Here is a 27,260-nt window from a genome sequence, read left to right as displayed (position 1 = left end):
AGAACTGTTAATTAAGATATTTTACTAGCATAAATAATCCTCTTAACATGATGCACTAGCCACTACAAAGATAAAATATGCAAGGCTTTTAAGTAAGAGTATTTAATAGGTCTTGACTGAATCTCCTTGAACATCTGAAAAAAAGAATGAAGATGGAATGCAGTGATTACTCTTCTTTGAAATTCCAGATATATTTCTGGCTACCTCTTGTTTTCTTTAATGAAATATGCAGTTTTATTTTTAAAGACTGCCAACACCTCAATTATCCACTGTGAAAAGAACGAGTAGCTTTTTGTTATTAAGAAACAGTGTCTGACCTTATTATCTCTTTAGTATACTGAGTCCTGTTTAGAACAATATGGTTTAATGATCTTTAGCTTTGTTTGGAAAATCTTTGTTTCGATCACATGTGTCACAAAGACTAGTAAAGGCTTGCATCTTAAATTTGCTGTGAATGAACAAGGTAGTTTTACTGATTAATTCCTAAGAATCAGAATGAGTTTAGAATCTGAGAGCAAACAAATATTCACTAATTGTAATGAATTGTAATAGCTGCTGAACATTATGCTTAGATACCATTATTTGGTCTTATTCAAGCATAGATTTTTTGTGAACCACTTTCTGAATAATCTGCCAATTTTTCATACGTTCTTCCTCTACTGAAGGTAATAACTTGAAAATTTAGAGGGGAGTTTTTAATGGGCCATACTCTACCTGGAGTCCAGCAACAAGTGGACTACTGCAAGAATCTATCCTGGTACAAGTTCTATTCATTATGTTTCCTAATGACCTAGAATATCATCAGATTTGAAATGACACCTGAATGTCTGTCAGTAGTCAGTACAATAGTGGAAGAGATTGCCATCAGAAGGATGTAGACAGGGTAGAGGAATAGGCCAATAGGATCTTTACTCAACAAAGACAAGTTTAAAACCTTGCACACAAGAAGACTGGCATAGAAATGGCAAGTAGGAAGCAACTCTGCTGTAAAGAGTGGATCATGGCAGATAACAAGAAGAATTTGAACCAGCAGTGTATCCTGGAAGCAGAGAGGGCTAACAGCATCCTGGACTATATTAACAAGAATGTAGCCAGCAGAAGAAAGGAAAGGTTTATTGTCCTTTACTCAACACTCCTGTGACCATGTCTGGAATACTACATCCATGTTTGGACCCTAGTATGGGAAAGAAGTGTTATTTGCTAGAGAAAGTCCAGTGGATAGCCACAGAAGTGGTTAGAGGATGGAAGATTTGCCCCTTGAGAAGTGGCTGCTCGTGCTGGAGTTGTTCATTGTTGAGAAAAGGGGAAAACTGTATAAAAATAGCTTCCAAGTGCCTGCAAGTGAGTTATTGGACAGATAGAGCCAAGTTTATAACAGCTGAACATGTTTTGAGACTGAGATAAAATTGACAAAGTTTGAAGTGATCTTCAGACCAAATATCAAGAGAATTTTTTTTTTTTTTTTTTTTTTTTTTCCCCATGACTCTTGCATTTGAACCAGTTGACTCAGAGATTCTACAGTCTCTATTCTGAAAGGTCTTCTCAAGATCTGACAGATAAAGTCCTGAGTGACGTGGCTTGGCCTCAGAGCAGACACTGATCTATGCAAGAGCATGGACATGAGACATTCTGAACTCCATTTTGCCTTAAGTTGATCCTATGGCCAAAAAAATAAAATAAAATAAAAAAATAAAATAATAATAATAATAAAGTAATTCCAGTGTGATACAAACAAAAATCACTTTATAGAATATTCCTCTAAAAAAAATCCATTTGTTTTCTAATCAGCATAGTTACTAACAAGTGAACAAATAAGTTGGAAAAACATTTGTTCATTTACCAGTTGTCTCTGAAGAAAGAAAAATTAAAATATCTTTAGAACATTTACCGAATACTTCTGAATGATACTATTTTAGTTGCATTTAAAATGTTTAGTGGTGGATTTTCAAGTCAGTCAAGTCATTCTGGTTGTTATCTGTACTATCAGTCTACCGAATTATAAGAATTGGCTTGTAAAATCAGAAGTTACTGTAACGTAGATTGTGTCAGTGCTTTATTTTAAACTGACATTGCAATTGAAACAGTTTATTTAAGTCCAGTTGATGATTAGTAACAGAAAAGAATTTCATACTGTCAATTAAATGCTGCAGATTAATTCATTTTGCTTAAAATCCTAAATCTATTAAAACATTATTTCAAGTTATCTTTTAAGAAATAATGATAATTGCATATTGGCAGTTAATTATGTTAATTTTATGAAAAATTAAATATCAAGTCATGTGCTTATGCAATAATTACTGATCCCTGGTATTTTTGCTTATGTTAACCCAAATGGAAGGGTAAAAGAATTCCATTCTAAGAGGAGACAGCAGCTACAGCTGAAATCTACAGCTTAATCTGGGATTGAACATAATATGTTAACATAGCACAGAGCTCAAACTTCTGAAATAAGCATAAAACTCATGTGGTCTTCTCTAATTGGTTTTATTTAGGAAACATAACTTGTTTCTCAAATATACATCAATTCAAATAAAGATCTAAATCAAGAACTGAATTTGTCTAATCTGGCTTTCCAAAACATGAACTGTCCTATGATAAATTTGACTACTCATTTTCAGGCCTATGGTATCTAAAAGTTAAATTCTATTTCAGTACTTCAGCATGTAGATTACAACCTAAAATAAAAATATTTTAAATATCTATATTGACTAAAGAGAGATGATACATACCTCTAGTGTTCCCAGTTTAAATTGAACTTTCCCAGGCTGTAGTGTTCTACAAAGGAAAATTGTAATAGATATTGGTTTTGTTTCTTTTTCTTTTTCTTTTTCTTTTTCTTTTTCTTTTTCTTTTTCTTTTTCTTTTTCTTTTTCTTTTTCTTTTTCTTTTTCTTTTTCTTTTTCTTTTTCTTTTTCTTTTTCTTTTTCTTTTTCTTTTTCTTTTTCTTTTTCTTTTTCTTTTTTTCTTTCTTTTTCTTTTTCTTTTTTCTTTTTCCTTTTCTTTTTCCTTTTTCTTTTTCTTCTTTTCCTTTTCCTTTTCCTTTTCCTTTTCCTTTTCCTTTTCCTTTTCCTTTTCCTTTTCCTTTTCCTTTTCCTTTTCCTTTTCCTTTTCCTTTTCCTTTTCCTTTTCCTTTTCCTTTTTCTTCTTTTTCTTTTCCTTTTCCTTTTCTTTTTCCTTTTCCCTGATGAATGCTTCTGTAGAGTTGAAAAGATATTCCTATTCTCCCTTGATTATTTTATTCCCTCAGTGATTGCATGTACAAAATTAGTCCATGAGATTAATTTAAATGAGAATGTCTGTTAGTTTATGTGGGGTAAATTTCTTTTGCTATCATATGTTTACAAGAGCAACCTTGTGTGTAGTTGTAGCATATTGCATATACAAATTGAGTGCAGTTAGCACAGATTCATTATCTATTTATGGAGCATTGTCTCAGGGAAATGTCAAAGGCCATTGACTCTTTTCTTTACTAAACATGATGTTGGAATCAGGAGCAACCTCCACTCCTATATAAATAGACAGGCTTATGGATCTTCCATATGTTTTCATTATCCAAAGTTTTAGCAGTTAAAACACTTTTCAGTAGCAGATCATTCAGGCTGCTTTTCTGAACTAAGTTTCTTTGTGCTTCATCAGCTTAATCTCCTTTTAATTCCACATTATTTTCTAGTAAGCTTATCAAATTAGGTGTTCTGCTTGATAGTTACCTCTGTAGCAATGACGTACTTCTTAATACACACATTTGGAAGCTTTGTTTAAGCAGATTTTTTCTTGTTTTCCTTTATTTTTAGATTGTCCTTATCTTAACCTTTATAATTTTTCACTGTAGTGCTGTGCATCTTTAAAGCGCTGGGGCATAACATGTGATTTGTTTGAAGTCCTGAATATAATTTAGCTTTAAGCTTGATATTAAGGGCATCCACATAAATTTTACATTATAAGTAGAGGTTATGTGTACTGCTGTATTTTTTTAAATTATTATTATTATTTTTTTCCCTCTTTGTTTTAATCAACATTATCCTTATTCAATATTTTTGGTCATGCACTTGTATTTTCTGTGTTTTAATCTTGATATCAGTCTGATAGAAATTCACTGTATCCTGAGTCATATCTAGTCTGGCCTTTTGATATTATTCTTTGTTATGATTTTTTTCTTCTTTTATTCTCAAATGAAGAATAAAACATGCCTAGATCTATTTCAGTTGCTTATAGTGCTCTCATCATAGGACAGTAAGTAGTGGGTTGTGTTTGTTTTGTTTGATTTTCCCTCTATTAGAAGATTCATGATTCTATCTCCCACAGATAAACCTGGAGTCTTATCTGTTACTTTTAAGTTTTAGTTTTTCAGTAAACTACCACTGTATGATTTAGAAGTTCTGTACCACAGAACGGATATTAAGACATTAAATGTAAGATTGTAAAAATAATATATTTAATGCATAAAAAAGTTCTGTTTGTTGTCTGTGTAATGCTTAAAAAAATCTGTTCTTTAGTATTTTAATAGTATAGAAAAATAAAACTCTTTCCACCTAAAACTTTTGCAGCACAAACTCTTCAGATTTATTATCATTTTATATTTTATTTATGTTATATTTATCTGTATTATATATTTTATAATGAATTACATTTGGTTATATGTCTTATTTCCTTATTTTGTCAAGAACTTTGGTATATAATTGAAAAGGTGCTAAATGCTTCCCAGTTTCACTGAGAATTCTATTTCCATTTTCTAGCAATTCCTCTACTAATTTGTGCAAAAGTTGTTCATTTTCAATCCTGTTATCATTCACTACACTTTAAGGACAAGTTTTAAAGCCTCTGAGAGGAAAGTTTGGGCATAAATGTAGAAGCATGGAACATCATTGCTTGAATGAGTTTTGAAGAACACCTTAATCAGTATTATGTTTTAAATATTCTAATAGAAAATAGTATAGTTCGTGTATATCAACTTTTTAAATGATAAATTTTAATTATTTTATTGTGCATTGCCCAGTTGTTTATCTGTTCCAGCCAAGATGAAGATACTAATGTGTTAGATGTCCTAAATATTCACATGTGAGAGAGTTGGCCTGCAAAGATCTGCAGCCAAATCTAGGGACTGGGGAAGGCTCAAAATGTTAATTAAATATATTTACATAAAACATATAGGATTTTTTTTTCTTTCTTTTTTTTTTTTTTTTTTTTTAGCTTCTAAACAAGTGTTAAATAAATGTTTTTCTAAATAGTACCTAAAAAGAAAAAAAAAAAAAACAAAAAAAAACTAATCAAGAATTTAATTGGTATTTTCAGTAAAGTAATCATTCATTTATCTTTATAGAAATCTGTAGAATTGTAGAATCATGGATTATTTTTTAATATATATTTTTAAAGGTTTACCTCTTGCTCTCCATCTACTCTTGGCTTTTGGGATGTTTTGGGATTTCAGATCCTTTTCAAGATAGGATGAAATGAATTGGATGTATGAGTGCATCTGACTGGCTTATTAGCAGTTGGAGTATCGAAGTTTCACCCACAACCTAGGTTACTGTGTAATGCTACTGTGACTTTCCTCAATAGGGCAGTTAGCACTTTTCTACTCATGGGGTCTCCTTTAACGATAAGTCTCTATATTTTGCTCTATCCATGGAATTTTCTTGACTGAATTTATGGGAGGGAAAATTATGAGTTGTCATTCTAACTGGTACAAACTTTAGTACTCAGCTTTCTCAGGACATTTGAAATTAAATGTATAATGTCACAATGGTTACGAAATGTTTTTAAAAAATTAAGACATGTTCAGGTTACATCAAATTTTTAAATAAAGCATCTTCACTTTCCTCTTTTCATGTCAGTTGTCTTTACTATGTTAAACAGAGGGAAATTTAATCTCTTAGGTTGATCAAGAAAACACAATTCAAAAGAAAAAGTTAGCATCCAGTGCTACTGTGTGTCCCACAGGTTCTTCCACTTTGATCAAAACTGCCTCCACTGGTGAGTTAGAAGAGCCTATTGCGGCCACTCCTGGTGCTATTACTGTTGCTAGCACATCTGCAGATGTTACTGTATCCATCCATAGACAACCTCCTGAAGAGCAACAAGTGCAAGCTATGAATGTAAGAAAATCAGTTCTGGAGTCGGCCTCTTCCAAAGAAGCACTCTCCCTTCATCAAGCAAACTTACAAAGCACAAGAAGACGACCAAGAAAAGCTGAGCAAATAGAAAGAACTAAAGAACTTGCAGTTGTTACTCATAGAGGTATTGGATATTATTTTACTTGTGCCCATATAGTTATTGAAAAGTATTTTTTATAAATCAGAAGTGAAAGTCAGATATACATTCCAGAGGTATAACTGAATCAAATGGGAAAGAAATTAAAATTTCAACTGAGTTTTAGGGAGACAGACAAATGGAAAGAAAATGAACTAATATTGTCATAGTAATTAAAATTAATTTGAATGATAGAAAGACAAAAGGGAAAGATCAAGTAATTTTATTTTATTTTTTTTTTTCCATTTCATAGCTTACATCAGTATGTGTTGTTATCAAGCTTTGTGTGAGATAGAAGTTGAGGTTAAATATATTATTCTGTGTTGCATATATGTTTATACATAAGCTATTACAACATTAAAAAATATGCTTTACAAATAGCTCTTTTGTTCTAAATAAGCAGTGATGCAGATGTATCCATCTCTCTTATGCTTAAATCTTTAGCAGAGGTTTGTTTTTTTAAAAATCTTTCAAACACAAAATCAGTGAATGAAGCAAAATATGCATGACCAGAAAATCATTGTTGCCTATTTCAATATTGAAACTAAAGTTTTGACATATCCCTATGTTCAAATTAATTAATTCATATGCAAAAATATTAATAATGAGCACGTTACTTGGAGTGATCTTGAAATGCAAAGCACAATTTATTGCATTAAGAGATAAATGACAATATCAGAAATAGTAGGATGAGAAACTGCAATGCTAGAATATCTTAATTTGATCAGCATAGACATTTGGAATAAAGTTTCACGTCCTTGTTTGAATGATACACAATTTGATGTTTCAGGTTAATGTTATTGAGTACTATTTATTACATATTATTTATTTTTCTGCTATTCCATTGTTTCATTGTAAGCTATTTTGCATGGAGAACATATAAGTACAAATAGATTGAGGAGGAACATCTTTGCACAAGCAATTTGTAGTTGTCTTATTACGTGGTTGCTGTTGTCTGAAGATGACTTAAGAATGTAATCTGTTATCTTACTGGATCAAAGAGTCTCCTGCTATAAATTAATGTAGCTTAATTTACTAAACGTATTGAAACAACACAGCTTTTGAAAACATTATATAATTTAAGTAAGTTTACTGAGAGAGGAAAAAAAAAAAACAACAAAATCAACACTCTTCCCCCCAAAAAACAACCACGCTATTTTTGGTTTGCAAATGAAATAGAAGTCACAAAATAGCTTTAAATTTCAATTCTATTTCTATCAGCGTAAATCTGATATTTATTTATTTATTTACCAGTTCTGTATTTGAGCATTCTTTTAAGAACATTATTTAGACAGGTTTAAAAAGGAGAAAGCAGGCTTATTTTAAATTATGAAGGGAGTAGCTGAAGGTCTATAGTAAATTCTTCTGATTTAGAGAGATGTGTATAGTATCTCGTCAGTTAAATTTGACAGTAACTCTGCTTTTTCCGTCACCTATTATTAATCACTGATAAACAATGTCTTTTCCTCTGTTTTCTCACTGTCATTTTCTTCTGTGATCTGTAATATAATTTTTATATTTTTCATACATATTCTTTAATATGTAAGGCTTATGTAATATATATGTAAAGACCCTCTGAGTGGATTTGTTGTATTAAAGTACAGAACATTATGCCAATGTTCTGTAAAACAATGGGGAAAAAAATTGAGACCAAGATTTTGTAAAATCAGTGTTACGCTAGTTGCTTTTAATAAATTAAACCAATTTCACCAAACACCCACAGGTGAGAAGAAACCTGTGTATTTTATCCTAGAAAACAAAATTCACACCTAATTGTGTTTGTAGTGTCTTCTCTCATGCTATGTTTAAAGTCTTGATTTTGTTAACATTTCGTATACAACACTTCAAACTATAATTTTATTATATCAAAAACACATAACAGAATACATGTGTATGACATTGAAGTGGCTAATCACATAGTGAGTAAAAGAATTATTTTATTTATTTATTTATTTATTTGGTAATGATCAATATTTTGCTTGGCAATCATCATTATAATGACACATTTTGAGAAAGTAGTTGTGAGAGTATTGTTAATGACAGAAAGTAATTTCTTCTATGGGCAAATGCTCCACAGGTGTTTCTAAGGAGTTTTCAGTACGTTTCTATTGAAATATTTTAATTTCTATTTAACAAATAAATACTCAGGAATACTTACTGATCTTGACACACACATTAAATTCCAATGGAGATATTTATGACGTCCTTAAAAAAATTAGGTAAATTCCTCCATTTAAATTCTTCCTCTATTTAATTATTTAATAGAGGTAAAAAAAAAAAAAAAAAAAAAAAAAAAAAAAAAAAGGTTTTATTCTGGAAACATACTTTTCCTGCATTCTTAAGGAGAAATTTTGCTTGCAAATGTATGCAAAGTAATTAATTCTTGGAAAAAAGTAAAATTTTTGTGTACTAAATGCAGTTTATGAAAACTTACTTTTTTATTTACAACTTAGTAAACATCTGGTGTATATGTAATATTTGAGAATTTTGTGATGTCAGAATAGCGTGATTTTTTGTGACAGACTGACATTAGAGTAAAGGGATAAGAATAGAATAAAAATCATGTTGTTGGATTCTGAAGGATAGTTCTGTGAAAAATGTATTTCAGAATCTCTAAGAAAAACTACATTTTTATTATTAAATTGAGTTTGTATGAAAGGGATGTACAGCAACAACTAGAGATATAAACTAAATCTACCAGACAAAAATTATTCTTTTACATTTACAAAAATAACTGTAGGTTGTATCAAAAGCTGGCTGAAGAATTTCTTCTCTCATTTTATCAGATGGAAATGACAGAAGGAAGATTTCTTATTCTATCCATTTGAGAGAGAGAAAAGGAAACCCAGAAGGTTTGAAGGTTTTAGTGAAATATTTCCATAAGAGATAAGGAAGTGCAATTTTTTTTTTATTATTACTGTTTATTTTTTTTTTTTTACTGTAGCACTGATATCTCCTGGGAAATACTGCACAAGATTACATTTCTTCTTTAAAAAGAATTCAGGCTGAACAGATGAATGACAGAATGAAATGAAAGAATTATACTGATGTTATATTGATTTGAGTATCCCATTTTACAAAATAACATCCGATAGGATGAAGGGATAAATATTCCAGGTAGCAAATTCTTGTATTTAGAGAACTTAAAGACAAATATATTATATATATTTATACACTATATATATATATATATTCTATACTATAGAAATAAATGTATTTATGTACCCTGGGGGTAGAAAGGCCCTACAGAGGGATCTGGACAGGCTGAATAGCTGGGCTGAAGCCAATGGGATGAGGTTCCACAAGGCCAAATGCCAGGTCCTGCACTTTAGCCACAACAACCCCAGGCAATGCTACAGGCTTGGGGCAGAGTGGCTGGAAGACTGTGTAGAGGAAATGGATCTGGGGGTATTGACTGATGCTCGGCTGAACATGAGTCAGCGATGTGTCCAGGTGGCCAGGAAGGCCAATGGCATTCTGGCTAGCATCAGAAACTGTTTCCAGCAGGAACACGGAAGTGATTGTCCTCCTCTACTCAGCTCTGGTGAGGCTGCACCTGGAATACTGTGTCCAGTTTTGGGCTCCTCACTGCAAGAAAGACACTGAGGCCCTAGAGCGGGTTCAAAGAAGGGCAATAAAGGTGGTGAGGGGTCTGGAGCACAGGCCTTATGAGAAGCAGCTGAAGGAGCTGGGATTGTTCAGTCTGAAGAAGAGGAGGCTCAGGGGAGACTTTACTGCTCTCTATAACTACCTGAAGGGTAGGCTGGAGGGAATGGCTTCAAGCTGTGCCAGGGGAGATTTAGGCTGGACATTAGAAAATACTACTTCTCTGAAAGAGTGGTCAGGCACTGGAATGGGCTGCCCAGGGAGGTGGTGGAGTCACCGACCCTGGAGGTGTTAAAGGAACATTTGCACATTGTGTTGAGTGAGAACTATTGGTAATAGGAGTATGGTTGGACTGGATGATCTTGTAGGTCTTTTCCAACCTTGGTGTTTCTGCGATTTTGTGATTCTGTATTAAGGAAAGTTGTAAGAAAATTCCTGTTACTGCCGTGGAGAAGTCTTCTGGAAAGAGGAGGAAGAAAAAGGGTGAAAATATTGCTTTCAATATGCAACTTGATTAGCTACTGAAAAATATATTTCTAAGAGAAACACAACATCTTCTGGATTCTAAATTCTCATAAAACCAAGAATCCAAGCTCATGGAAGTGTATTCTTTCTTCTAATAAGAGTTCATATCGATACTAGATTGCAGTTTCTAGTATGAAACTTCTCATCTTATTCAGATGAGAAGTCAGGAAGGAAATTAAATGTGATTTTTACCTTATTTATTTTCTATTACTGTATTTAAGTACAGTTAGGTTGATCATAACTTCATTAGTTGAAGATAATCCGACATTTTTGATCTTAACTACAGTCTGTTTCTTACATTAAGAATTCAGTTTAGAAATGCTATCAGTGCTACTGAGTCATTTTAGAATTCTTATTAGCTGCATTTTTTCCCAAAATTTTTCATTAAGTATATGTAAACATAATGGGAAATATTTTAGAAATTTTTCTATAGAGACCTTTCATAGTATGCCTGTACTGTCTAAAGATGTATGTTCATTTTTGATGCATAAGTAAACATTCATCCTAATAAAATACTACAGAGAATTAAGGGAATCTTCTGGTTACATTGGAAAAGAGGATGTGTCAAGATTTCTAAGTGAATCTTGAGATAGAAGGAAAGGAAAGAAATTAAAATGAAAGCTGATTATATAGAAGTAGCAGAGGGTTTGTTTGTTTGTTTGTTTGTTTGTTTTGTTTTGTTTTGTTTTGTTTTCCAGATCATTGAGAATAATCCTTGATCTGTCAGTGCCAAATACAATAAAGTCTGATGCTCACTTTTGCTGACACGATATTATACTTCTCTGGCTTTTAAAAGGACCACTAAGTGTAAATAATTTTACAAATTGAGTGTAACACATTTTTAAAGGCTTCTTAATTCTATTAAGGAAGTGGATTGAAAATGAAATATCTCCAGTTAAGTCACTGGAGTTTTGTCCTTCATTTTAAAGGATCTGAACTTCTATCACAGAAGATTATCCTATCATATAAGAAAAGCTCTATATGAACAATTTCTTGTAACCATCTCTCTCACTCTCTCTTTCTTTTCCTGAAAAGTGGTTTAATTTCTGATGTTATATATTCAGATATAAAATATTGTGCTTTATTTATTTTCCTCCCTAATTAAATGAATGTTGGTAAAGATATTTACTGTATGGTCAGATAGATACCTGTTCACACCTAGCAAGTCACAAAGAGGAAAAGAATGAAATGATTTTTTAAGACATGATTAAGTACAGTGGATGATTCAGAAGTTCTGCATTAACAGACAATGTCCATCCCAAAGTTCTCTGTACCAAAGAGTGAAAAGTATAAACTATGTGACAAAGTATAAGCAATGTGACTACTACAGTTCATAAATGATCAGTTTAGATTTTCACGCGAAATACAGAAAAAATAAGTCTGATATAGACATACAAAGTTTGGAAGAAAAAAATTGCTTAGTGAAATCAAGCACAAACATTAGAAAGAAAACTTAATGGGTGACTGTAGTCTTTATGTAGCATTCCAAAAAATGTCTGCTATTTTTACGATCTTAAACCCCATTTATTTTCAACAAAACAGCAGATTTGAACACATTTCAACACTCTGGATTTAGCTTCTCCTTCTACAAAGCAGAAATGTCAAATATTTGCAGTATTTTAACTATACTGTTATAGGTAACAGCTTGTGTGGAGAGGGGGGAGGAAGGAAGAAGAAAGTTCTTTTGCTCCGATTATTTTACTTAGCTTTTTATTTTCAAAGTTACTTTTACTCATTTTACTGATGTATCCATTCTTATTTCCTTTCCTTCATTTCCAATATTTCCCCCCCTGCATTTTTACCCTTCCTTTCTTATTTCTCTGTCTTTCCCCCTTACTTCTTTTAGAATACTTAATATCACACCTTGCCTCATGCTACTCGAAATCTGACTTTATGCAGTATTATCATAATAAGTAGGAAGAAACTTATCAAAAAGATAAAAACAAAACTCTCTGCTGGTTATTTTCCATTAATCCCATAGTTCTTTTTGCAGCGTGTTAAAGGAAGTTTTATAAGATATAGGACAAGTTTATTTTAATTCTAAATTTTTATTTCAAAGCAAGAGAGAATAAGAAAATGAAAACAACCAAACTATAAGAGAAAATGAAAGAGGAATATAATAGGGTGCTAATGAAACTCATTTGGAAAAAAAAAAAAAAAGTTTGAAGATGGAGTTATTTAACTGTCTTGAATTTTTGAAAGATTCAGTGAATGATAGAGCATTGCTTTGTGAATATTTGATTTACAGACTTTAAGGATTTGATAGAAAATATACTCCTACATCCTGAATTTTATGAGATTTACTTAGAAGGAGACCAAGGAAAATAGTAGCAGGGAAGGAGAGATTGTTATTTGGTAAGAAATCAGTGTGGACAAGTTTGCAGATTTTTTAATGGGCTTTTTTTTTCAGCATGAGTGAAACTCAGGAGTAAAATGATTGTAGTCTGAGGAAAGTCAATAAATTTTTCAGTTTGATTTTTATATTCTTATTTGTTATAAGAATATTAATATATGAGTTTTTTGCACTCTGTTTCTTACTTCTTTTAATCCAATATGTTTTTATTAGCAAGACATACAGTTTTAGGACTCAAGCATTTAATTACTGAACTGTATTTGTTTGATTTTTCATAATAAGTCTGAAATTACCTGTCTCATATGTGCATTGAGACACATAGATAGGTTTTGCTTGATTTTGAAGGAAATCTTTGTTAAAGATTTTTCTTAGGTATGAACTGATAATGGTGATGTAAGTTTTTTTACATCTTCTTGTTTCAAAGTCTTTGGAAAGCAGTTCATTAAAAAGTAAGGAAAAAAAAATATCCAAATCATGCAGACATATTTATGGCTGTTCCTAGATGCTATACGTAAAGCAACTAGAAAAGACTAGTGGTGCAGTGTATCTTTTTCTTAAGACCATTTAAGTGTAGAAAAGCAGGAAAGTAAAACCTGTATTTCTGTGCTATCCTATCTGTATTGTAATCATTTATGTGAAGACTGTACAGAATTTCTTGACTGATGGACTCTGTATATTTGCTGAAGTATTCCTGAAATGAATGTCCTGTTTTTGCTGATATCTGTTTTCAGTAGTCACTGTAACAAACTTTTATGACATCTGAAGTCAGAAAATTAGTTTTTACCCATATACAGAAAAACTTTTCTTACTCACTTAATCAGCAGATGAGTAGAGTTAGTTTACATTTTTAAAAAAAAAACTCTTTGATAAGTCTATCCAGCAGATAAACATGAAAATTATAATTGAACAATATTGCGTATTAACACTGAGCCATAGAAACATCTATTGAAGAAGAAAGCCAACAAGCTTACTGGAATTTTTCTTTCACATTTTTTTAATGAAAACTCTTACGAAAGCAGTATCATTTTTTAGATTGTCTGTACATTTTTTCCTTTACATTTCACAGTCATTATCTACAATGACGTAATAGTAAAAATGCATATCATAAACAATGATAGAGTAATTTAGTTTTCTCACAATTATATAAGTCATTTGTTATATAACATTGATTCCAGTATATAAATTTAAATGACTTATTTCTCTTCATACTTAAATACCAACTTTATGCTGCTACCTTGCTCTTCTTTTTTTTTTTTTTTTTTTTTTTTTTTTTTTTTTTTTTTTTATGGTTTCTGCAGTCCTTAAGTGCTCTTCATTATACTTGACGTGTTAAATTCTGTAATTTATGTATGTCTTCTGACTTACTGTGTCTCTACTTTTCTGTCGTAAAGCAGGTTTTTGTATTATGACCATAAGATATATTGGTGATATGTTAGTATAAATCAAATACATAGTTGTTAGAATATGAAAACCAGCATTAGTGCAATTTTTCATTACTTTATATGGATGAGCCATCTTTGTTTTCTCTCTTACATGATACTTTTTCCAAATTAGAAAATTTGCCGTATAAGTTGATACTCTAGAAAAACTGTTTCCTTAAGCTTTTTAAAGATAATTTGTGCAAAGTAGCTACATCTCATCATTCTTAATTTAGTACTAATATGTCATAACTTATATTATGTAATGAATATTATATACCTGTAACCTCTATGAGTAGATTTTTTTTTAATATTAGTACGTGTTCTACTTCATTTTACATAGTTCAAATAATCACTGCATTACTTTATTATACAAATTTGTTATTCATATTAGTTGGAACTCAAATACTTACAATTTTTATAATTTGTGAGGGTGAGTTCCTACATAAATTTTGCGATAACTTTACAGTTCCAGAAGCTGTACACTGATTATATTTTTCAGCCAAAAGAAGAGTAGGCTACTTTTTCCTTTTTCCTTCTCCATGCATTTTTTTTTTTTTCAGTGTACTTTTAATGGAGATAAGAACATAAAGAGAAAATTTCAAGTGCATATTAAATTATACATGGCTTACATCATGCACAGTATTGTTTTCTGAAAATTGTCTTAGGTTTTCATCTGTAGATTAAGAATAAACTGAGAATTTGCATAACTGAAATGGAAGTGCTTTACATTAAGTAAAATCAAAATACATGAAATGTTAATATAAATGTGAAATGCATATGTTAGGTTATAATAATATGCCTATTACAGGTTTCATTGAAGTATATCACTATGTTCATTGAAAAATCTGGAGATCTGTTGTGCCTGTAAACCTACTTCTGGAGCAGGTATATTGAATTAGACATTCCTGGAAGTATGATATGCAGTTTATTTGCCATATCTGAAACTAAGCACTGGGAAGACCAGAGGATGTCATTAGAAATAGTAATTGCTGACAGGAAAATCTGCCACTATCAGGTTTTGAAGTTCTTGAACAATGAGTGATTTACTGGTTCTGCACAACTCTGCTCTGAAGTATATTCCTCACTGTCTTTTGTCTCTTTAGAAAGCAGTAAATTACTCATTTCTTAGATAAAATAAATCCAGAGAATATTGCTGTAGATTATGCAATTCTGAACCTACAACTGCCTTTAATATCAGCTTGTGTTCCCTAATATCTGAGCCCAGTGCAAAGTAGAAAAAGTGATCATGATTTTTATTTTCTAAGTAACAGAAATATGGAAAGAATTTTCATCATGTAAATTCAGAGGGGAAAAGAAAAATTCTTGAGACAGTGTAGTGTCAAAACTTTTCTATAGCATGCTCAGGCAACTGCAGCTGAATTTAAATGAAAGTAGGAAGTGAGAATAGAGAGCTTGTGAGGGGGCACGCAACTTGCCTTTGTTTCCAGATATTGCATATTTCATGAAACACTATATAGAAACATATGTAAGTCGATCTGAAATTAATGCCTCCTATTTATTTCTGTGGAAACTACAATAGATACAAAGATCAAAATAACACTCTCTGATAGATCAAACTCTCACCTATGAGAAACTTTTTCATCATAATTATCTTCATCAGCAGTACATTGTCACTAGCAATGATCAAGAGCCTACATACCACTCTTGTAAAAATCTGCACCAGCAGACGTGACTTGTCACAACTACTGAAATGCATTACCTATCTGCGTCACTCTGATAACATATCTGCCTCACTCTGATAATATCCACTGGTCTCCATAAATGTTCAGCAAGTGTCAATGAATGAAAATGGGTGTAGTTTTTTCCGCTGAGGGAATTGTATTCCACACCTTTTCTTCAATGCACTTAAATGTCAGATATCATATTGTCAGAGTGCCCCTCTGCTGCCATCTGTTGCGTGTCAAAAAAATGTTATGGATATTAGTGGGAAGGTTCAACCCCTACTACCGTACTACCAACATTAGCCTCTGATTTTGTGAGCCAGTGTAATAAAACTTTGCCTAGAAGTACTTGAAATTTCAGTATCTTATATGGGAAACTATTTTAGATAAAGACTGAAACGAGATTATTCTGAACTTATTTCAGTTTTTATATAAATTGTCTAGCATGTACATGAATCTATTCTGTTACCTGAATCTCAGATCATTCATCTCGCGTGCAAACTTCATGCATGGACTTACTCATTTTCATAATTATTTATATTCTTCTTTCTTCTATAAACCATTTAGATCCATCTTCTATATTTGCAGAATATATTCCCAGCTTTAGAAACAATTATGTAGTCTATATAATCTTCTCTTGTGTATCACAGCCATTTGTGGGGAAAAACACAAGTGTTGAATGTATGCTCCAAGGTGGATGCCTGAATAGTTTCCAGATTTTCAGAATTTTTTAAAATAATCTCTGAATCATTATAAAGTAGCTCTGATTATACTGTTTATGCTCATCAGATCACATGATGAAAATTACATTTATGTCTGTCAGAGACTTTATGGGAGATGTGCACCACCAAATCTGCCCAAGCTAAATAAAGACAAATACATATATTTAATTATATTTAAATTTAAGAATTAAGACAACAAAAACAAAACTACAAGCCACAGCTATTTAAAGTAGTATTAAATAACATTATAAACTTCTGTTTACATATAGTATTGGAGATATGGCTATACCAGATAGCTCTTTATAGATTTAAAATAGATTTGACAGTTTTTATAATTATGTAATTAAACTGAGATACTAAGGGTTAATTCTAATGCAGATATAATAGACTTAATAACTTATTAAGTTTGGTCTCTGAACAGCTTGATTTCTTTGATCTAGCTTTTCAGTGTTATTTTGAAACTGATTCTGAAGTAGATTGAAGGTCAGGGTAAAGGAAACTTTGTTTTCACATCTGTTTTAATTTATACTCTAGTATTCTCTAAAGCACTGGAGGATCTTATCTCTTCTTTCCATCTGCACCAGTATGCCATCTCAGGGGGATCTTGTTTGTTTAGACTCATCTATATGTCCTGTGTCTTGGCTATTAAGAAATATGAGAACAGATTAGTTTGAACATGTTTAGCTGTTTGCAGCATTATCACGTCTGAATTACCTGGAGAGAAAAAAGGGTATAAAAGTTTAAACTCATCTCATGAGAAAATAGGTATCCAAGGCCAAATAAATCGAGCCCCTAAAGTGTCTATTTCTCTCTGTGAACTAGCTTAGATGTGATGCATGAATCTATCCTTTGAACCCTCTGAAAACTAAAATCCACTGTGCTTACTGTCACATGCATACTAAAATTGTTTTTAAACAGTTCACATTTTCTTCCCTGGTGTCCACACTGGCATATGAAAAATAATACCTAGTTTTGAAAGTTTTAAAAAGTAGAATTATTGTGGTTTCAGTTTTGTTGTTGTTTTTGTTTATTTGTTTGTTTTTCGAAGGGAAGCTGTTTTTGTATCTATGTATATACATACTGAGCCTAACACATACTTTAGTGACTAGGTATGTTGTAAAATACATGTCTATATCTACTTCTTCACACTATAATCTTAAAGTACTCTTCAATAAACTAGCATACAAAACACAGTTAAAAGTTTCTTTCAACTCTGTGAATGTAAAGAACAATCAGAGATCTTGAGTTGCTTGCTTTCCTTGCATTTAATAGCTGTGGCAAAGTGATGCAAATAGTTTAAAAAAGATTGAATGGTTTCGGGTGGAAGGAACCTTAAAAGCCATGTAGTTTCAGTCCCCTGTGATGTCAGGGGCACCTCTGACCTGGCCTTTAACATTTCAAAGGATGAGTTATCCACAACTTCTCTGGGCAGCCTGTTCCAGTGCCTTTCCACTTTAATAATAAGGAATTCCTTCTCAATTTCCTATCTAAATCTAGCCTTTCTTTGTTAAATCCATTACCCTTTGTTCTATCTATCTGACAAAGAGTCCATCACTACTTTTCCTGTAGGCACCCATTAAGTACCAAGATGCTGCAATGAGATCTCCCATAAGCCTTTACTTCTCCAGGCTGATCAAATGCAGCTCTCTCAGCCTGTCTTCACAGAACAGCTGCTCCAGCCCTCTGATCATCCTTATGATCTGCCTATGGACTCATTCCAATAGATCCATGTCCTTATTATGTTCGAGGCCCTAGAACTGAAAGCAGTACTCCAAGTGGAGTCCCAAAAGGGCAGAGCAAACGGGACAATCACATCTCATCACAATTTTTTCATGTGGCCCATGATGTGGTCGGATTTCTGGGCTGCAAGAATACATTGCCAATGTTTTTCATCCAGTCCTACTTCCAAGTCCATTTTGGTGTGATTTCTCTCTATCCCTTTATCCCCCAGTCTGTATTGATGTTTGGGATTTCCATGACACAAGGTGTAGCATTTAAACTTGAAATTCATGACTGTTTTACAGTTCCACCTCAGATGTGATATCTCTTTCTCATATATGTAAACTGAGGATATATTATATAGGTGCTTGAAGATGAAAAGAAGCAAAAGAACCATCTTCTTTCTTTGTTATGTTGATATGATGATTTATGAAAATAAAGGACACACGTTGTACTAATTGAAACCCATACCAGCAAGTGAGATCATGCATTCAGACCTACTCCCATTTTACTTAGGTATTGTAAAAATACCTGGGTTTCTGTCTTCTGATCAATTACAAATTATTTTATGTTGATACTCTGAGTAAGCCTAAAGAAATTAACAACTCTACATCCAGATTAACATTTCTATACAAACAGCATCTTAGAAATCTCACACAATGATGTGAGAGCATTGCTTTTATTTCAGTAAGTCTGTAAGTGTAAGTGCTGAAATACTGTATGAACATACATTTGTTGTGTCCATGACTTCTTCTAACTACACCATTGTTATATGAGCTTCAATTATTTGAAATAAAAATTTTCATAGTATTTTGTGGCAACAGATACATTCTACTCCTGCACATAATGTACTTCCCAGAATCAATGACAATGTCTATACATAATTATGATGATGATCATTTTATGTATTGAGGTAGAAGCCTAAAAAAAAAAAAAAAGTTAAAAACCGTAAATAAAAAGTATGTAGGTAACTTAGAAGAAAGTACAGTCTCTTCTATCAGAAGTGTAAGAGTACCTCTTATGATTTCTCATTTGTCCTATAAATTGTCTTCATAGCATATTGTTTTTTTTTCCTGATTTTTCTTATGCTCTTGTGCATGGTAATGATTACAAATTACTAAGGCCATGTGTTTTGCCTTGATTAACTGCCTTTATCAAAAAGACAGTCCAAAATAAAGGCTTTTATTGTTCATATAGTTTAACAATGGGATTGGAAGTAAGGTGAGATAAAACTTCCTTCCACAAAACTTTGCAAATAAGGATTTTCATGCAAGGAAAAGTCAGCTGCAGAATCAACAGTAGAACGGCATACTGTATTTAGTTGAAACAGTAACTTTGCCCAGTATGCTTAATTTAATAATGTGTTATTTCTTCTCTGAGTAGAAGATTTCAGTTTTCTATGGCAGAAAGATCATAATACAGATAATAAAATCTATATGTTTCCTGAATAAATATGATTCTTCCATCATGAAGCTACGGACATAGCTAGGGAAGATTTTTAAAAGAAGTAGTGGAGTCATTTCAGCATGGACAGTTGATCTGAGTGTCTATAAATCTTGACAATATATTCCAACATGCTAATTTTACAATGACTATTGTTTACTGTTAGAGTGACTTCCTTAGCTATTTCCTCAACTTTGTCTTTTTACCAAATTTAATACTGATTTTTAATGTATATTTTGAAATGTGTAAAAAAAGCCAAAATATATTGACAGAAAATACATTGTTATTTCTACTGCTATTAAAATTTTTCAGAATACAGGCAGAACAATATATATGTCCTGTATTGCTTGGACAATTATGGAATTCAAACTTGGGAGTAGATTTTGGATTCCAGTGTGTATTCAATAAGATGTTGTGGATGACACTTTTTTTTTTTTTTTTTTTTTCCCCATGTTAAATTATGTATTACTGGAAAGCATAATTGAATTAAAATGTGCCTCCATGGAAAAACAAAACAAAACGGAACAATTCCTTAAGCATGATAGTATTCTGTAATTTTATTTATTTTATATTTTAATTTATTTTTTGATATCAAGGAGATAAGCACTAGTCTTTATTAATGTAGTGGAAATAGTAGTTAAAATTCAACAGTTTACAAAGAGCATTATCTATTATTGTTTTTCTTTTCCAGGTTCCATAAATCTGTGATAGTGTTTTGCACTATTTATGGTGCATAAAATAAACACTTTGGCCATCATTTTATTCTCAGTTATGCGGGATTAAAAAATAGTTACAAATCTTACTTCTTTCGTTTGTCTGATGAAAAATTTGGTCTCAATACTCATTCTAGTACATTGCTTCCCACTGCAGGGACAAAATATGAACTTACTAGGTAGCTGGTACTCTAGTTCATATATAGTTCCATTATACATTTTGTCAAATGAAATGAAATATTTTAGACTGTATTTCCTGATACATGTTTTTTTTTTGTTTGTTTGTTTTTTGTTTTATTTTGTTTTTGTTTTTTAATTAGTGAAAAAGGCCATAGATTTTAAATCTAGAGGATTTAAATTGTTTCCAGGGAAAGACAACAGCAACAAGTTTTCTATCTGTGAGTGTACTCCTTTTTTTGTTACCTTTTTCAAGTGCAAGAGTGAAGTTTGTGCTGTGTTGTTTGTGTGTTTATGAAATTGTTTATGTATTTATGTGAATATAACTAACTTAAATCTGTTTCTCAGTCTGCATGGTGAATTTTTAAAAATGGTTCTACTCTAAAGGCAGACCTTCTATAAATCTGGCATTCTAGAATGACTTTTTTTTTTAGCAATTCACATTAAAATTGAATTGTTTACAAATAAATCAATAATCAGCCTCCCGGGTGTCAACTGAAACCTAAGAAGAGAAGATCATATTATTTAATCAAAAATTTGTATGAGTAGAAAAATGCTATAAGTACTAAAACCTATCTTTATTTACAAACATGCACTTGTGTATTTTTTTCAAGTGATGCATATGAGTTCCCTTCCTGAAATCACTCTTTCTTCATTGACTTTGACATTTTGAACAGATTAACTAACTGAAAGCTTCAAAATTCAGGATATCCTTTTTGCCTTCAACATTAACTACAGAAAGTAGAACATGAAAGTTTTCATCATCTTACAGGACTGAGTTCTGATTAACCCATGAGGAGGATTCAGAAAACCTTTTAACATAAATTAAGCAGTGATTTTATATACAAATACATTAAAGAAGATATCTTTTTTCAGAAAAAAAGGTGCCATTTTTATAGAGATCTTTTTTGGCCTAGAACCACATTTTAAATACTTACTATTGATTAATTTGAACATGCTTAGTAAATGTCTGTTTATACTACACTGTTATTCTTCACAGGAATGGAAGGACTTAACTTTTGAGGCTCCTTAGGTTAGACATGTTTGTACTACTTTTTTTTTTTTTTAAATTGTCACAGATGGATTCATGTTCTGGAGTTAGCAGGACATATTGGAACATTTTTGAAATGTATTTTTCAGTTTTAAACTGTCAATATGGTAGAACATATTGTTTTATTAAAAAGGTGTCTTCAAGCAGCAAGACCCTTTAACTTTTGTTGAGTAAGAGAAATAAAGTAAAATATACTTTGTTTAGTTTTTATTATGTAGCATATTGCCACATTCAACTTTTCCTGCCTCATCTAAATAGTTCTCAAAATATTTTTGTTTTATTTGGAAATAATGCCTCAAGATCTCTGAAAATAAGTGATCTTTTTATATAAATTGAGAGACTGCAGAGTAGAGTGAATATACAAAAATAAATAACTGCAAAATAAACACAGTAGTGTTTATTCCTAAGTAAGGTACATCACTGAGGTCTCTGCCTGACAATTCATCTCTGCTTTCATAGTTATGAATTAGAAAAGTAGTACAATGGCTGATAAAACAGACTGTTTTCTATACATTTGTTTTGTGCAAATCATTGAATATTTTATTATATAAACATTAATAGGGATTCTCATTTATGGTAAAGTATCAGACACTCATGATATTTAAAGTCATCGTTATGAAATTAGTCTTGAAAGATATCCATACTATTTAAAAATAATCTTTATATCATTTAATATGTTTTATAATCTATGTAAAGCTGAAAATGTCTCTATCTTGATTTATTTGTTATACAAGGAGTAAATTACCTATACGAATCACTAATAAGACAAAAACATTATTGTTTTGTATTTTTAGTGAGTTTTATTCTGGTCATAAAAGAGGTAATTCAGATTTTGAATTGTAATCAAGTACATGGTTAGCTAGTCACTGTGGTAGGATGTGAACTTTAAGAGAAAGCATTTAACGTATTTAGCTACAGATTTAGATAAAATTTCCAGTGTGACCTCAGCTGAATCTCTGCACTACAGTAACATGTAGGGTCTTTTTTAAAAACAAAGGATGACTGTCATTCAGATGTTAATAGAAATAAAATTCAGTTAAATTAATACCTACCATTATGCCTTGTATTATCACAGTGTTTAGAAATTATCATCTCATATGGGTCTTTTCCCTATTATACTTTTTTTTGGAATGTGACAAGTAACTAATATAATGTAATCCTCTTTGTTCAGAAATTGTTTTACAAAGATAGGCCCTAATCCTGCAAACATTTATGCACATGCTAAGTTGAAATGCCTTAACTTACCCTGTTACTCTGTAAGAACAGAAGCATGGCATCAGCAAAGTTGTTTTGCATGTAGTAAAGCTAGAATGGTAATAGTTGATACAGTTGTATACCCTGAAAAAAACTAGGCATCAACTTCATTTTGCAAGAGCTAAGATAAAATAAATAAGTAAATAAAAGTCATACAAGGATGCAGTCTAGATTAAGACTTCAAGATTTTTTATTCTCAGTTTGATGATCAGATCATGAACGAATGCTTTCCTACCTTTAACTCATGACAGGAAACCCTTTTACTACCTACTATCAAATGGAATGTAATTGCATGCAAATATCAGATGGGTAGAGAGATAGATACCTGGAGAACTATGTGAGAGATATATTTCACAACACTGAAAAATAAAGGTTATCTGGAAACATTAACTTGAATATACAAATACTGAGTGCTTGTACATATATTTTTGGAAAAGCAATTAATAGAAATTAGAATGGATTTATTTGGACTTAAATGTGCTACTTACTTGAGACCAAAGCTGGAGGATAAATCAATTTTATGACTTATACACCAATCTCAATTCTGAAGTATTGCTGTCATATATGGAATCAAAGAATAATAGAATGGTTTGGATTGGAAGGGACCTTTAAGATCATTTAGTTCCAACCCTCCTGTTATAGGCAGGGAAACCTCCCACTAGACCAGGTTTCTTAAAGCCCCGTTCAGTCTGACCTGGAATGGCTCCAGAGTGGAGTTCCACAGTCTCTCTTGGAAACCTGTTTCAGCGTCTCACCACCAACACATTAAAGACTTTCTTCCTAATATCTATTCTAAATCTACCCTCTTCCAGTTTAAAACCATTTTCCCTCATCTTGTCACTATGTGCTGTCTCTTCCCAGCTTTCCTGTAGGTCCCTTTCAGGTACTTGGAAGGCTGCTGTAAGTTCCCCCAGGAACCTTCTCTAGGCTGAAAAGCTCCAGCTCAGCCTGTCCCTGTACAACAGGTGTTCCAGCCCTCTGATTATCTTTGTGACCCTCCTCTGGATCTGCTCCAACAGCTCCATGTCCTTCTTATTTTAGGGTCCCCAGAACTGGACGCAGTACATGCAAACAGAGCAGAGGGGCAGAATCACCTCCCTCCATCTGCTGTTCATGCTTCTCTTGATGCAACACAGGATGCAGTTGGCCTTCTGGGATGCAAGAGCACATTGCCTACTCATGTTGAGTCTTTCATCATCTGACATGCTCAAATTCTTGTTGCTCTCAAGCCATTCTCTGCCCAGCCTGTATTTGTACTTAGGATTGCACCTACCCATGTGCAGGACCTTCCACTTGGCCTTTTTGAACTTCATGAGGTTGGCATGGGCCCACTTCTCAAACCTGTCCAGGTCCATCTGGATGGCATTCCCTCCCTCTAGAGTGTCAATTGCACTATTCAGCTTGGTGTCACTTGCAAACTTGCTGAGGATGTACTCAATCCCACTGTTAACATCATCTACAGAAACGTTAAACAGCACTAGTCCTAGCAGCAATCCCAACCATCAAGACAGTTACTTATCCAAAGAGTGGTCTATCCATCAAATTCACTTTTCTCCAATTTGGTGACTAGGATGTCATGCAGGACAGTGTCAAAAGCTTTGCACAAGTCCAGGTGGAACATGTCAGTTGGTCTTTCTTTATCCACTGATGCTATAACTCCATCATAAAAGGGCACCAACTTTGTCAGGCAGGACTTGCCCTTGGTGAAGCCGTGTTGGTTACCTTCAATCACCTCATCTTTATTTTCTGTGTGCCTCAGTATGGCCTTCAGGAGGATCTGTTCCATGATTTTGCTAGGCACAGAAGTGAGACTGATTTGCCTGTTGTTCCCCATATCTTCTTTTTTTTCTCTTCTTGAAAATGGAGGTTATATTTCTCCTTTTCCAGTGAGTGGGAACTTCACCAGACTGCCATGACCTTCCAAATATGATGGATAGCAGCCTGGTAACCTATTCCGCCAGTTACCTCGGGACCTGTGTACAGATCTTATCAGGTCCCATAGACTTATGCACCTTCAGGTTCTTTAGGTGATATTAAACCTTATCTTCCTTCTCCCAGTTCTTACATTAGCTTTCTGCAACTTGCATTGTGTTGCTAGAGCCCTTGCTGGTGAAGGCTGAGGCACAGATGTCACTGAGTACTTCAGATTTTTCCATATCATTCATGGCCAGGTCTCCAGTTTCCTTCTGGCCCTCTTCTTCTTCCCTGGCCTTCTTATACTGATTTTGTTACTGTTATTATTTTAATGATTTTCTTTAACATTACCCTTTAGATTATTATTTATGATTACAAATCGGTTTCACAGTGTATTTTTAAGAAAGGAACTTTATACAAAAGATGCCAAAGACCACCATGATTTCTCAAGTTTCCATTTGTTGTAGAAATTGCAGAATATAATAGATCTTTTGCTATTGCTCTTTACGGCAAGAGAGAGAGAGAGAGAGTTGGATTTTACAGCAAAAAAAAACAAAACAAAACAAAAACAAAAACATGAATATTCACTGTTACGTGTGAAGTGTAAATGTAGCATACAAAAGTAAAATGATTACTCGAAATATTAAAACATGAAAAATGATATAATGATATTTTATGCTTATTTTGTTCACAGTAAAGAATTTGTGTGATACGATGCTGTCCCAAAATGACATTTTTAAAAACCTCCTTGGTGGAGGTTCAGCATCATGAATGAGTTTACAGCTATATATTTTATATACATTTAATGTCAGAGAATTTAACTGACAGTCACAAAACTAAGAAGGCATCTTTTTCCCTATCGATTGTCAAGCATAATTCATTTACCTTCCTGAATTGTGGAAAATGGCTGAGTGAATCATTTCTACTTAAGGTTTTAAGGTTTTGTTCATTTATAGTGACCACTAAGGGTGATTCTGAATTTCTCAGGTCTTGATGTAGGCTTTGGATCTGTAAATATATCTAGGTATTTCAAAGACAGTTCACTGCTCGTCTATTAATTTCTTCCTAACTGGCTTTGTGGAATGCAGTTTATGGCACTATAATTGTCAGAGATATATTTATTCCAACAGTGGTAGTAACTTGGTTTTCTGTAGAGAATATCCTTTTATCACCTAAAATACCGGGGGAGGAAACCCTCTAAAATGGATGTTCTCTGAGGAAGTGCCCTCCGAATCCAAAAACGCCCTAAATATAGCAATGAAGGGATTGCATTTGTTTGCTATTAGAACCAGTTTGATAAATCTGTTGGGGGAGTGGTCTGGTTCCAGTTGGCAAAGACTGAGTTTGACAGTTTTTCTCACTAGAGAAAGTGAGAAAATTCCAACCCACTGCAACATTTTCATTTGTTCTTTGCCTTCCTCAGAGGTAACAAAACAATTAAGGGGACAAGTTAAAAAAAAAAAAAAAAAAAAAAAAAAAGGGAAATAAGCCAAAGGTTAAAGTCGCTGCTTACAAAGTTCTGGAAAAACAAACTGACTGAAAGATTCACAGGAACTTTCTCTCTGAACATTGATTTTATTTTATTATAAGATAAAAGTATGCCAGTCAAACCAGCATTTTGAGCTTATCCTCAGACCACTGTATATTTGCGATATAGGACAATTCTCTGAGCATGAACCACACATTCATGTTTTATTCGAATTCAAGGAGAAAAAGTCAAATGTTAGCAGAGATGAAATTTATTAGATTCTGTTCAGAGTAAAATATTGCAACCTTGATGAATGCTCCTTTAAATGTAAATGTTTGTAAAAAAAATAATCATAATATTTCCATGTAGGTTTAATAATAATATAAGCAAACAAATTAGCAGAAGAGTACAAGTAATAGAAAGGATACATTTTTTTTTTTTTTTAAATATGCAGAAATACATGCATTATTTATTATAGAGAGAGTATTATGTATTGAAACTAGAAATTATACAGATGATCGTATTCTATAGAAAATATGTTTTAAATGACCAAAACCATAGGCAATACGCTTTTACATATTTGTTAATTGCTTAAAAATCTACTTCCTAAAACCAGTATTATTTTGTTTGTTTGTTTGTTTGTTTTGTTTTGTTTTGCAGTAAATGAGGGAGGTATTAAACAGGCATCCAATTTGTGTCCAGATCCCGGAGAACCAGAAAATGGAAAACGGATAGGCTCAGACTTTAGGTAAAATATAAAACCTACCTATCTTTGTATAATTTCTCTATTACTGAACTTGCTGAAAATCACTTGAAAAATGTATGTGTTCAAAACTTATCACTGCTCTTGACATGCTCTTTCAAAACTGAACTTCTTAGTAAAAATTGAAATACAACTATAAAATTACATATGACAATATAAACTTTGTTTTATATGCAGAGATGAAATATGTTCTGTACTTGTAC

The 27,260-nt window shown here is 32.4% G+C and overlaps 1 protein-coding gene across 4 annotated transcripts in view; it reads left to right on the top strand.

Moving 5' to 3' along the window:
* The window catches only part of CSMD3 (CUB and Sushi multiple domains 3), a 549,229-nt gene that overhangs the window by 224,830 nt on the left and 297,139 nt on the right, over positions 1-27,260 (top strand). For 2 of the 4 annotated variants that reach the window (XM_031591142.2, XM_090137917.1), the window contains exons 7-9: positions 5,938-6,234; positions 20,751-20,828; positions 26,955-27,042. In XM_031591142.2, the coding sequence (XP_031447002.1) occupies positions 5,938-6,234; positions 20,751-20,828; positions 26,955-27,042 (463 nt within the window). The remainder of the gene's footprint in view (positions 1-5,937; positions 6,235-20,750; positions 20,829-26,954; positions 27,043-27,260) is intronic. The other 2 variants (XM_031591143.2, XM_031591144.2) reach the window with 2 other exon arrangements.

This window comes from Phasianus colchicus, chromosome 3 (assembly GCF_987193195.1).
Source record: "Phasianus colchicus chromosome 3, bPhaCol1.hap1.1, whole genome shotgun sequence".
In the NCBI taxonomy this organism is placed as follows: Eukaryota; Metazoa; Chordata; class Aves; order Galliformes; family Phasianidae; genus Phasianus; species Phasianus colchicus.
This window is presented reverse-complemented; position numbering and strand designations above follow the sequence as displayed.